This window comes from Oryzias latipes, chromosome 21 (genome assembly GCF_002234675.1).
Source record: "Oryzias latipes chromosome 21, ASM223467v1".
Classification (NCBI taxonomy): Eukaryota; Metazoa; Chordata; class Actinopteri; order Beloniformes; family Adrianichthyidae; genus Oryzias; species Oryzias latipes.
The window spans coordinates 16,795,707-16,809,628 of NC_019879.2; the positions used below are offsets into that span (position 1 = coordinate 16,795,707).

At 38.5% G+C, this 13,922-nt stretch overlaps 1 protein-coding gene across 4 annotated transcripts in view; it reads right to left on the reverse strand.

Annotated features, from left to right (window-relative positions):
- Window positions 1-13,922, reverse strand: part of LOC105356801 (nck-associated protein 5) — a 57,404-nt gene that overhangs the window by 30,561 nt on the left and 12,921 nt on the right. For all 4 annotated transcript variants that reach the window (XM_011489610.3, XM_011489609.3, XM_011489611.3 and 1 more), the window contains exons 2-6: window positions 11,310-11,443; window positions 5,238-5,328; window positions 4,502-4,657; window positions 2,865-2,933; window positions 580-618 (exon numbers count right to left, since the gene is read on the reverse strand). In XM_011489610.3, coding sequence (XP_011487912.1) covers window positions 580-618; window positions 2,865-2,933; window positions 4,502-4,657; window positions 5,238-5,328; window positions 11,310-11,338 — 384 coding nt within the window. In that variant the 5' untranslated portion in view covers window positions 11,339-11,443. The remainder of the gene's footprint in view (window positions 1-579; window positions 619-2,864; window positions 2,934-4,501; window positions 4,658-5,237; window positions 5,329-11,309; window positions 11,444-13,922) is intronic.

The window sequence follows — 13,922 nt, forward strand, 5'->3', positions numbered from 1 at the left end:
ATAACCTCCACAGTTACCAAATCTCTAACCAATAGAGCTGGGATGTGGTGGAATGGGAGATTGGCATCATGGATGAACAGCCGACAAATCTGCAGCAACTGGGTGATGCTATCATGTCAACGTGGACCAAACTCTCTGAGGACTGTTTCCAGTACCTTGTTGAATGTATGCTACCAAGGATCAATGCAGTTCTGAAGGCAAAACGGGGTCCAGCCCCGTACTAGCAAGGTTTACCTAGTAAAGTGGCCAGTGAGTGTATATTTTAAGGTTCTCTCAGCAGGTTTCTTTTTATAACTCCATTACAGTGACATGATGGTTTGCATGTCAGCCGTTTACACCAAAACACCAAACAGTTTTCCTAGGTATGGAGTGCGCGTGTAATTGGTTAACATAAAAACATCAGACTTTCTTTTTAACGTATTTTAGAAAACATCAACTTTTCAGGAAAGCGGGTTCCTACTTGATGCTTCCACAGTAAGATACTACCAAATTTATTTATATGATAGCTCTTAAGCTTGAAGAAAACTTAACTAACTGACTACATTTATGATTCTGCCTTCATTCAGAGGAAAAACAAACCTTTTGTGTGAGGAGTGCCTGGACCACCTGGTTAGCAACCTTAACAAAAAAAAAAAGCAAAAAAGAGAGAAATATAAGTTAAAAAGATATTTTGAGTGTCCTGAATGTTTTCTGTGTTTAGTAACTTTGAAAGATGCTGGGAGACTGTAAATAATATCAAACACCATGAAAGAGACTTGTGAAATACATCAGATTGTGTAGCTGCAAAATGGAATGCAGTTGCATCACTAACTCAAACTCGAGAGAAAACAAACATACAATTCAAACTTCATCTCCAGATTTCTAGTAGTAGAAACATTTTTATTAGTTATTTTTTCCTCTGTCAGGAAAAAAAATACAAAAAAAGATAAAACATCTTGAAGTGTTTTTTTCTGTTTATTTAAATGTTACAGTCAATTGAAATCTTTCATATGCTCAATAACAAATTCTCCCCCAAGACAAAATCTAATATGCTTGAGTGCAAAAGGCATAAAAAACAATAATAAAACAGAAAACAACAAATACATTTGGATTAAAATGATTCTTATGACTACAAACCCATCAATGTACTGACCTACTTTTTCCAAGCATTTTCAAAATAAAATAAACATCTTGGTTGCAAAGCCTTTCTGAGGGTGTTGTTTTGAATGCATTAGTGGCATTTTTCCACACATTCTGTACTGTAAATCTTTATTCTGTTTATACTTACCCATGAACTTAAGTCATTTGTGGTGTCACTAACTTGTGTTATTTTAACAGATGTTCCAGTATTTCTTGCATTTTTCTGTCATTTTTATGTGTTTTCATTGTTGCTGTTAAAAATTTGTATATTTTGTCTTCACAGACGATACATTTCCCCATCTTAATTCTGTATTCTTGCTGTTGGAGTTACCAGCATATTTATTCTGATTGATTACAGTTATTCCTTTTCTCTCACTGATTCCAAGTGAGAGATCAGGAATAACTGACCGTGTTGGCTTCACAGCAAAGGGTTCCAGGGATGTAGAGTTCTATTCATCTTCATCATGTTCTTGCACTGGAGCAGTTCCTGAAAAATAATTTGTCTTCTAAAAACTGTTCCATGACTTTGAGTTTATCTGCTTCCTGGTCACAAACTGCTCCAATCACTAACTTGCATCTTTTGTCCAATACAAGATGTTTCAGGGATTTTGTTTTTGTCCATCTGCTTACTCTTATAACTATAATTACTAGCTTGCAATCATTTCCTGAACATTTTTAACCCCTTTTGACGTCAGGGGGGTTGCTGGAGCCTATCCCAGGCAGAGGCGGGATACACCCTGGATGGGTTGCCAGTCCGTTGCAAGGTTGTTTTACAACACATTTCTTTTATTTTGTTGTTTTTGTCTCTTTCTCTTAGACACTAAACTATTAGAGCAGATGGTCACCCTTATACTGAGTCTGGTTCTGCTGCTCTAATTTTTCATGTCGAGGGAATTCTGTCTTTCTATGGTTGCCTTGAGGTTGCTAAATAGGGGAATTGCACCAAAAACCCTTTCATGTAGTCTGTTGGTCAATTACATGGGCCATTTGTTTAAGATAATCTGCCTTCATTAAAGTGATCCATACTGAATCAGTAAAGCTCTAATCTTTGTGCTCTATGTGTAGCACTTTGAAACATCCTCAGATGTGTTACTTTATAATAAAACTGAATTGAATTAAAATCAATTGAATTAGTCAAGGGTGCAAGAAAATAATGGAGGTGTGCGACAGAAAACCTATATGCTTGAGTGATGTTGTGTGATTCACTGTTTGGCCTCAAAGGACGAAACCCTCCAGTTTCTGAATCCATGCATTAACAGCATCAGCGGAAGTGTCAGGACCACCTTCCACTCTGCTTTGTGTCACATTCAGGTTTTAGCTGGACAAGTGTTACTTCCTGTTCAACCTTTTGAACATCAAGTGCCCTAAAGTGTTTCCATTAGGAGCAGCTTCTTCTGTAGAAATATTCCTTTTGTGTTAAAACTTATGTTAAAGGTCACATTCACACATTGCTGTGTGTGGAAATGGTTGTTTTCAAAGAAGTCTCAATTTTTCATATTTCCAGGGGGACTTTGGACATGTCAGTTGTTTTAAGGGCAAAAATCCACAAGGCCAAATACAGTGAAGTATGAGGATTTTATTTGAGTATTTTATTGACCTACAGCCATACTCAGGTAGCATGGGAGCTTTTATGTCAGTTGTCAAAGATATTTTAAACCCACCGACATGTTGATGGCTTCACGGTGAGGCAGTGTAAACGTGTGGTTACTATATAAATGGGAACATAGTGCTGTGAAAGCCCTCACCTCATCCAAACAGCGTTCATACTGCTTTCTCTGGTTGTCATTTTCCAGTGACAAAGCAGAGTTCTCCGCCTGCAGGTACAAACGCACACAAGTAAAAAAGAACAGTGTATTGCAGCATGGAACATATGAAACCTTAAAGCTAAATGTGACTGAGAAAACGTACAGATCAAATTTGAACAAAAAAGCTACAAGCAGTAATAAAACATGTAGTCTTTTTGGTAAATGTCTCTGTTTTTCTTTAATAGAAATTCCTCAGTTCATTGGACTAAGGAAGGAAAAGTCTGAATCCTACACACTATATTGATTAACAAGTAATGCATCAACACACAGGAGAGGCTTGAATTGAGTTCACAGTTGCAGCATCAAGGAACCAACATGACCTTTATGAATGAGATTGCAGTGTGTTTTTAAAGGGACATTAGTGCTGTTAGTGTGGATAAAACCACATAAAAATGTTTTATACCACCACTTCTGTTTATTTTGATCAATAGTAAAATATAACACAAACAAAATTATGTGTGAAGCTGTCATTTTAACATATTGTAGGTGAAGTTGAAATAGTTTTTTTTCTCCATCTTTTACTCAATGAAGCATACCATGAATGAAGGGAATTGTAGTTTTCCGTTTGATCCCTTTTTTATGAATGTAAGATGATCCCCATGATCAACATGAGTTTTATGCACCCTGTCACAATAGGAATTCTTTATTAACTCTTGATCAAATCCAGTGCTGTGAGATCTTAATCTTGTTTTTTAAGGTGGAAAAAAATATTTCTCAGAGTTTACTGAGGTGGCCCTGAAGTGCAAAACCCCGACAACAAATCAAGCAGAAGCGGTGGCCAGAGCCCCCCAACACCGGCATTGTAAAGCAAATAGAGTGAATCCGCCCGCCGGGCAGTCCAGCCAGGCACCTGGACCAGGGCAAGCAGGACCGCCCCCAAACTGCAAGGAGCAGGGAGGCACAGGAGCACAGAGACTGCAGGCCGCACGCAGCCCAGCCAGGAGGATAGTCCTCCGCCCCACCAGGTGGCCCAGTCCGTGACCCCGCCCCGGACAGCACCCCCAGCCCCAGAAAAGCCGCCCACCACCACCCGGGGGTTCTTCCTTTTACCTACCTTTTACTGTTTATTATTGTGTTTCATTTTTTAACATTTCAATTTGATTTCTGGAACTTACTTTTGTTTTTCAAATTGTTTCAATTTTTATTTCATTTAATTTTATTTTGCTGATTTTTAAGATGTAATGTTTTTATAGTACTTGTTTTGCTTTTTTAATTGTGATGTTTAATATGTTTTTGCATTTAGTGATTTGTTGGTGTAATTTCCATTTCAGGGCCACCATAGTTTACATTGTCCATTAAGTCAAACTTCATCTCTAAATATACATGCATTTGTCAGTTATTTAATAATTAAAACAATTCTGTTCTCTGTTCTGATTGGTTTATGCCTTCAGGAGGACTTTTAGTCACATTGGACTCCTATTTTCTCAAAAATGAAGTGGATGCATGGTAAAACACACTGACCTAACTTGTTCAGTCTTTGTGTTCTAAGCCAAAAGAGAAACTTTATTTAAACAGTAGGTGTAGCAGTGTGTGGAACAGGAGAAAGGGTAAGAAGTAGACCGTGCAATCCACTTTACCTCTAGTGCTCGAAGGCGCTCGAGCAGGGGATTGCTGTCCTCTGAGTTTCCTTCTGAACTACCGCCAGCCTCTGGTGAGGCAGACATCTCTGCCGCTGTGGCTGTGGGACCCTCCAGACTGTCCTGCTGCTTCCACATTTCCTCCAGGAGTTTATCCTGTGCAGAAAAGGACAGATGCATGCCTCGGAGTCAGAGAGAAAAGGATGGAAGCTCCAGATCTAACAGAAGTAAACTCTCCGAAACAACATGCCAAATGCTTGCAGCAACTGCCCACTGCAAACTTTCAGCTTTTGTCAACACAAAACATTTTCAGAAATGGTTTGAAGAATTGAACACATCCGTTTTTGGGGCAAAGTAATGCTGGTTTTTCATCTATGAGAGAACTGAACTGTTACAATTGTAAATAATGCTGCATTCAGTTGTGTTTTGCTAAATAAAAGTAAAAAGGAGAATGTCTGGGTTTAAAAGACCAGAAGAAAATGCAAAACATGACTGATAAATAATGTTGAGACCCTTTAATAATGAGAGTCACTGCACCGTTCTCCAATTTTTTACGAGATTGTTCAAACAACCACAAAAATCAGAGCTGCTTTGTTTGCATGGGATATTATTTTTAACAGCATATTCATTCTCTCAGAGTGTATACATTTACATCTATTAAAAACAAACCCTGAACTTGTGTTCTTTTGGCAGTTAATTTGATATCAATAAAAATAATAAAAGAGATGGGGCTAACCTTGTATGCTTTCATTAAATCCAGCGGATCCACTTTGGGCCCCTCCATTGTGTCCTGATTCTGTAGCAGAGTTCTCACAGTCTCCTCCATGCTATGACCATCAATAAAACACAAAAACAAAACAAAAACAAGACGCGTTCAAATTCAGTCAAATACCTAGGGTTTGAAAACAACTGACAGTTGGAAATGTTTGCACAAAATCATGCCAAGTTATGTATTACACGAACAGCAGTGGAGAACCATCAAAAGCCCTGCAAACTTTAGACAAGGAATCCGATAAGAAATGACAAAACAGAATGTTTTTTTATTTCAAACAATATTTTACCACAAATAACAAACGAGTGTGCTGACTATTTTGCGGTCACATGCTCATTTAAGCACCATGGGAGTGTTGTCGAACTCAAGCATTTGCGAATAAATAGCAATGAAAAATTGCTTTCAGAATGAGAGTTGTTTGTCTCTGCGTGACCCAAGCTGTACAGCGGCCTGTCCATGAAGCACACCACTAGATAGGCCACCAGACCTTTGTTATTCTCCACAAGAGGCAGCTTAAGAACACGAATGAATAGGTCTATCTTGTTCATGCATGAAATACTATTCATCTTTCCTTGTTACTTAGCTACACAAACAGAAAAGAACATCCTGATGGACCATGCTGTGGGCTGTATGATAAAACACAATGAATAGAGTGATGGGAAGAGCTTTGCAGCCCTTAAATACAAAATCTTAGTTATTTTATGTTAAAAAGTCTTAGGACTCATTTCTTTGATTTTTAAATCCCAATGGTGAACAATCTGAACTTCTCAAACATCCTGTTTGCACTTGATACTGAAGAACAAGGTCATGTGTGTACGCATTTGCTACAATATTGAGATGGAGCAATGAAACAAAAGCAGAAAGACTAAAACTTGTTTTTTTTTTACTTCAAGGAGAAGTGCAGTGGGTAAATCCTCCTTCACACAAACTATGTTTACTCTCTGTTCACATTAAAAGCTCATCTCTGTCATTTTGTCAGTGGCTTCAGACTGCAGTCTTGCATAGAGAACTTTTATGATAGAGCTCTGCGTTTGCTTACATTTGGATCATTGACTAAATTTCCTTTCGTGTGATAGTTTATGACAAGGCTCAAAATTTACCGAGAAGCTAGCAGCGTCTGGGGTAAGTTGTGATTTTTTCCAGTCCACAGGATGCGGTAATGCAGTTCACTAATTGAAAGCTACGGCGCAAAAAAGAGGGAATGTGAAGATGATAATCTTAACAGAGCATTTTCACACCTTATAATTTTGTACAGACTGCACGAAGATCATCGTCAAATAAACTTTCCCTGTGATGACCTGCCTTGGTGCGTTCAGCTGAGTAAAAAGAGTCGCAAGGAATGCATTTAAAAAAACACAACCTTTGATTTCCAAAAAATGATTTTCAGAATTTTACAAGGATGAGGGTCAGCATGCATAGAGAATTGAGATGCCAAAATATTAATCATTGCATTACTTAAATGCAAGTTTAGGATCTAGTGTTCTTTTAGCATTTTTCTCATGATGGACGACACATTTTAAGAAAATCAAGCTAAAAATTGCAGGAAATCTTTGTTCAAATCATGAATCAGGAGCAGACGAAAAAAAATCCATTTGAAAAAGATTGTATTTGTGATGTAGAAAATACAAGCTTCCTGCTGTGCCTAAACAGAGAGCTCTCAGCACAGTAGCGGATGTGGGGCGGGGTTGCTTTGTGCCAACTGTCCCACCCACAACTAAGAAGTGAAATCCTGACGAACTACAGCCGCTCTGCAGAAACTATGTCTTAGAACATGGCACAAGTATTTTGGTTTTGGCTAAAACAGTGTAACAGACTTAACCCTTGTGCTATCTTAGATGACCCCACCCTTACATTGACGTGTTATTCCTACCATGACAAAGGTGGATAAAGGTGGAAAGATTTCATGTCATCCATGGACACCAGTGAGGTTCACAAATCATTGAAGAAAAAAGGTTCAGTGCACTGTCTAGTGGGTCTAGATGACCCAACTCCCAATGGTAAAGTGCCTAGGATAGCACAAGGGTTATAAGACCAATGGGAACGCTTTGAAAAGATATCAAAAGATGATTGGAGAAGGACATTAAATATCTTTGCTTCTTACAGTTTTGTTTTGATCTCCGTCAAATCACTTCTAAATGCTCACTGGCTTTGGAAACATCCTATTTAGATTGTAAACTCAACACCTTTGTCTTTCTCTGCTCTTTTTTCTCATTTGCTCAACAATTAGCTGTTGTTTGTCCTAAATTTAAACATGCATAATGTATCACAGTAAATAATAATACTTACACTCTTAAACATCCAATAATCCCACAACAATCCTTTTAGATGTTTTTCATTTAGAAGTGAAGATTTATGACATTGTAATAGTTATCAGACTCACTTGTCTACTTAAAATATATTCTGTTTAAAGATGACATTTTGAACTTTTACTGTCACTGCAGCTTTTTCTCCTATTTAAAGTTTGTGGAGCAGCCAGTGGCACTGCTGACTGTGATCATAGCGGAAGGGATTTGGGTTTGTTTCTGCCCCAAATCCCCTGACCCGAAGCAGGCCTGGCCAAAATAAAATCAGTAGGTGGGATGATGGAATAGGTCAAAAGGAACTCCAGTAGCGTGTCAGAAAAGCTGCATGTGTTACTCAAAGGTTATATAAGACCATTAGCAATGTAAGGAAGTGTAAGTTACTGTTGCAGCAAGCAGTCAGAAAGAGGAAAACTATAGCAAACCACAGCTGGAGAACCATTTAGACCAGAGGTGGGCACTGAGGGCCGCATTCCTGCATGTTTTCCAACATACCCTGCTCTGGCATGTTCTGATTGGCTGGACACACCTGAACCAGGTAATCAGCCAAGAGTAGGGCAGTCTGCTTTTTGTGATATGCAAAAACCATTAGTTCAAGTTTATCAGCAAGATTTAAGGGGTTAAAAATAAATTAATTAATTCATTGTGTAAAAATGAATGTAAAAATTTCCATTAAAAACGGTGAATCATTTGATGTTCTTGGGCAAGAATGACAAACTGCTGGTCATGTTACACAAAACCCATTTGTGAAGTAAAAATATCTCACATTTAGGAGAAATTTTATGAAAGTGTCAACATATTAACTTTAACTCTGGTTTGTGAAGACCCATATAAACTTTCAAATGAAAATTCTGAAATTTTATAGGGGCTGGAGCGCTCCGGCTTCCTCCTACATTCCATAAACAAGCTTCATGGAATAATTTGTATCTCTAAATTGCCCCTAGGTGAGCATGTGAGTGTGTCTCCCTGCAACAAACTGGTGACCTGTTCAAGGTGTGCCCCGCCTTCACCTTACACTGCTGCTCCAGCAACACCTCAACGTTCTGAACATAGATGGATGGTTGAATAGATGGATGATTGGATGGATGGAATATTGCATTTGGGTGTTAAGGAGTAAAAGCCAGAACAAAATGCTACCTGAAATTGTTGGAAGCATTGCACTGTTTTCTTGTTGTTTTTTCTTTTTTTGCAGTTGATTAAATTTCTTTTTCCTTTTTCATTTCAGACTGTTTCTTTTCTATATTAGATTACCGAAAGGTTGTGATTTAATTTTTTTTTCAGCTCTATGTTACTTTCCTGTTTTGTTTTTTCATATTGGGAAAGTAATTTTTGACTTCCTAATTGATATTAGCTCCTCCCCTTTTGTCAGAGTTTTGACCAATGGAATGTAAACACCTGACTGCAGTTATTTGCCACACATGATGGTTGTTGTGTCATTACATCAGTGCATATGATTTAATTTTTGTTTTTAACACTTGTGCTATCTTAGATGACCCCACCCTTACTTTGACGTGTTATTCCTGCCATGGTGGATAAAGGTGGATAAAGGTGGAAAGATTTCATGTAATCCATGGACACCAGTGAGGTTCACAAATCACTGAAGAAAAAAGGTTCAGTGCACTGTCTAAGTGCAGGGGTCGGGAACCTTTTTGGCCAAGAGAGCCATAAACGCCACATATTTTTAAATGTAATTTCGAAAGAGCCATACAATAATGTAGTGTCTTTTTCCCACACTGAGGCATGGAGACTTAACCTCATTTAAGGTTCTTTATTCTGGTTACTGCAGACCGCAACAAACGCCGTACAATTAATTCAGCAACTCCTCAATCTCTCCCGCAGAGACAAGAGCGCTTCTCCCAACTTTATATTCGCTCCTGCCCCGTCAGCCCTCCCATTTCCCTTATTCGGCCCACAGCTGAACCCCATTGGTCCAAACTACCTAACAACAGGCTGAGCGACAGAACTGAGAGCCAATCAGATCTCTGCTTGATGCGTTCATGAACTCCAGAACTTTTAACGCGGCCCAACAGCCATCCAACTCAGTCCGCGACAATATGTTTAAAACTAAATATACAAATGAATGTGTGCATTTGATGTAAATTCAACACTTTTAAAGTACAATAAGTCTGTGGATTCTTTTTAATAACATTGTTATGCTGTTGCTAATAAATGATGAGTATTTCTCGTGGTGGTTCTGCTGATTGTCTAGTCTGGTTGATAGGTGGTGAGTTTCTGCTTCATGCAGGCGTTGAGACTTTAAACGTGATCGTAGGTCTGAATGTTCTGTAGATGTGACAAAGACTGCTCACATGCAGACGTGGAGCCAAACATATACTCACACGCTGCAGTGAGTGACGGGCAGCGGGTTTTATGTTATTACAATCCCTGCGCGTTTCACCTGCTGCTGGTCCCCTCACCCCCACCCTCTGGTTTCTTCCTCACACATCCCGTCCCCGCAACTGCGCGCTCTTTCTCAGAGACGGGAGCGCGCAGTTTTAGGCACGGCAATTCACAGGTTTCCAGTTGGTACAAACTCTGTGAAATTATAGATAATAGTAACTGATAGCGCTGGCGCAGATTTCTCTCTCTAAGCACCGCTACTACTGCGCGCCTCTGGCATCGCATCGCGCCCGAGAAGGACTGGTCTAATGAAAAAAAAAGTATAATTAAAGATTTGTCTGCGAGCCACATGTGACCATCAAAAGAGCCAAATATGGCTCCCGAGCCATAGGTTCCCGACCCCTGGTCTAGTGGGTCTAGATGACCCAACTCCCAACGTTAAAGTGCCTAGCACAAGGGTTACTGCTGCTGTTTACCACTTTTCAAGACAATCGGTCATGTATCCTGCGACAAACTAGTGACCCGTCCAGGATGTTCACACCTTCGTCCAGCAGTTGCTGAGATGGGCTCTGGCAACCCCGTGAACCCGGAACAGATGTAGCAGGTTAAGAAAATGAATGAATGGATGGAGAGTCATGCATGAATTTTCTCTGTCATACTTCTCTTCATATTTAGCTCGTTTTATGTGAGTTTTAGTTCAGACAGTTCTACTCCGATACCAAGGTCTACCTTTCTGTTGTCATTCTACTTTTGTAACATTCTTTGTTACGTTTTTCACTTTGTTTCTTTGTCTCATGCATTTTGGGATCTGAATGTTTCTTTAGAAAAAAAGCAAGTCTGTATATGATTGTCCAAAATAGCACCAATTTGCCTGCATGTTTCAACTTCAGTCTTACTAGTATTGACTAAATGCTAGTTGATAATTTAACTCATTGTCCTAAAATAGAAATTTCATTGTCTGACATGTCACTGAAATTTTATTACCATATATAACAATATTTAAATAAATCCAAATTAGATTCAGTTATTTGGAAGATTATTTAATGCTTGATGAGGCAAAACTTTTGACTAAATACATTCATCTTTTTCCAGAAGGTATACATTTTGGAAATTTCTTTTCACTACACGGAAAAACCTGCAACAACGCACCCTTATGCTGTTCTTTATTTTATTTATTCGTTTTTAATTTAAGCTTAAAATCATACTATTTCCAATTATAATCAAAGAAATAGGAATACATTTTGAAAAGAAATTTTATTTTTTGCTGCACTTGTCATCACAAACTGATGTTAAAGATGTGTTTAAACTTCAGTGGTTTCAATCCATATTAGTCCATTATAAGCTCAGTACGAGTACTTTGGTTTCTGCAGTCTGATTCATGTGGAGATGATAGTACCTGGAGAAGTGCTGCTGCAGTGTCACCATCTGCTGTCCACCCTGCTGAGACTTTTCCCCCTCTCCCTTCTCTCCACACGCAGATGTTTTGCTCCAGCTGAGGATTATGCTTACGGCTCAGACTCAGTGGGGTAGCTGAAGGGCAGAGGAGGAAGCACAGTTTGTTAATCTTGCCAAAAACTAATCCAGATGAAGACTCAAAAGATTTGTCTCTTCACCAGTGAGTTCTCCCTCTGTCTATAAAAGCACAGTATGACTGCTTGTTGACTTGTTTGGGAGAGATCTGGGCTTGTGCACTACATCCCCTCCTCACAAGCTGTTTTTCTAAATTGATGTCAACAGATTCTGCTACTCTGCTGCTTGTTTATCACTTCAGAGGTGTCAAGGAAAACAGATCTGTTGGTTGAGGTTGGATAATCCATATATTGAGCAGCCCTCTCTTACTACAAATGAGGCTCATAAAAAGGGAAGCTGCCGACTCTCAGAGGAGCCACAGAGTTTAGAGCAGAGCCAGAGGCGAAACATGGACTCGACTGACATCAGAAACAAGTGGAATTAAAAAAGGAGATTAATACCGCCAAATAAAATATTCCTACATATTCCATTGCCAAATGGAGTCTTCTCATTCATTTCTTATAAAATACTTTTGGTATTTGACCCCAAGTCGACTGCGGTCGAGCCCTGTTCATGATATTTAAAATGAGCCCTGAGCAGAAATGTATTTCTGGATCTTCAAAGCAATAATATAAAGCAATAGCTAAAGAAACATGTGCCTAACTGTTTCCCTAGTCCATATTTTGTTTACTATACCAAAAAATATCTACTGCATATATGATCCTAAAAAAGTGTAAATACAAAATAGAGGAAAAAATTGGTTTACCTGCGTATATTTCATCTGTTTTAGTGTAATTTGTTGTTTTAATGCTTTGATATTAGCCTCCAGCCACAGAACTGGTTTGCTGTGACTCACTTTACCTGCCACACTGTATCAGGCTAACAATGTCACGGAGCACTGTGGAACTGCAAGGACATATCCAGTTATGTTACAGGGTCTACATTTATAGGACATTCAATCAGACACGAACTAAGAACTGAGATCAGTGGAGCGATTTAGAATGAGTAAATAAGAAGCTTTAACCAAATACAAATATTTTTTGACTGTTTTGTGTCAGATCTTTAACACTGTGGTTTGTAGATGTTCTGGTGTAATGAGGACACCACACAAATCTGTTTGTAGGGACTGTTCAGAGATCAACAACATTTTTGACCCGCTTTGTTTCTGTTTGTTTTACCTATGATGATTTAAAAAAAATGCTATTATTATTATTATGAAACTGAAAGAAACTGTGCAAAGACTTTATTAAGATGTTTAAAACTAGTAAAACTGAGCTCCACTCTGCCATCAGGAGTTAAAAGAGACACAGCAGTGACCAGAATATTTCAGCAGGAAGAAAAAAGAAGCGTATCTGATCAATTTACAGATATAAAATAACTTTTACATATTTAAACTCTGCAAATGTAATTTAGAAAAATATTGTTAAACTGTTAATTTATCTTTAAAATTAATTAAAAATTTGTTCTTTTATTATAAGGTATTTTTGCCTAAATTTTTAAACAAATATGAAAATATGAGATTAATAGTAAAAAGTTAAAAAATGAATAAAGAGCAATGATTTTTGCTATAAACGCAAAACATGATGTACACACGCAAAGACAAGTGAGGAAAATGCAGCGTCAACTGTTTCAATGTAGAAACACTGCCATCTTGTGGTAAAAGTGTGTTATTACAAAATACTTAACGAAAAATCTGTCATTGACCATAAACAATTGTATATTGTATTTTAAGATTACTGAATTACACATTCTCAGGTAACAAAAAAGCAAAATAAATTAGCAAATAAATACATTTCTTTAGTGTTCATACTTTGCTACATATTGTAAATTAGGTTTTTTATGTCAAGCTTGGAAGAGATTCGGACAGTACAGCACGTTTCTGAGAGATCAAAAAATGCCCATGTGTCTCAAGAGGAAGATCATGAACACTGTCATACTGCCATCAATGACGTATGGAGCTGAGACATGGTCACTTATCAACCACCAAAGAGAGAAACTAGCAATCACCCAGAGGAGCATGGAACGATCAATGCTGGGTGTTACGAGGAGAGATAAGGTCAGGAACGAAGACTTAAGATCAAGAACAGGGGGTGAAGGATGTCATCGAGAAAGTGGTTGAATTGAAGCCAAAGGCAAGTGGGCAGGACATGTAGCCCGAATGAAGAACCACGAATGGGCTAAGAAAACAACAGAATGGACTCCGTGGGACAGGAAGAGAGGAAGGGGAAGACCGAAGAAAAGATGGAGAGATGACATCGAGCAGAAGGCAGGCAGCACGTGGACCCAGAGTGCCCAAAACCGTGATGAGTGGAGTAAGATGTGGAGGCCACCCGCCAGCAGTGGCGTGACAGGCTGATGATGATGATGATGATGTCAAGCTTTAAAAGAAATCACATGAAAGCTTTACAAATCTCCAACTCCACTCCAACTAATTTTTTTTATCTATTGTAAAGTAATTCACTGTCGTCTTTTACTAAGGAATATGCAGGTTGTTTTTTGG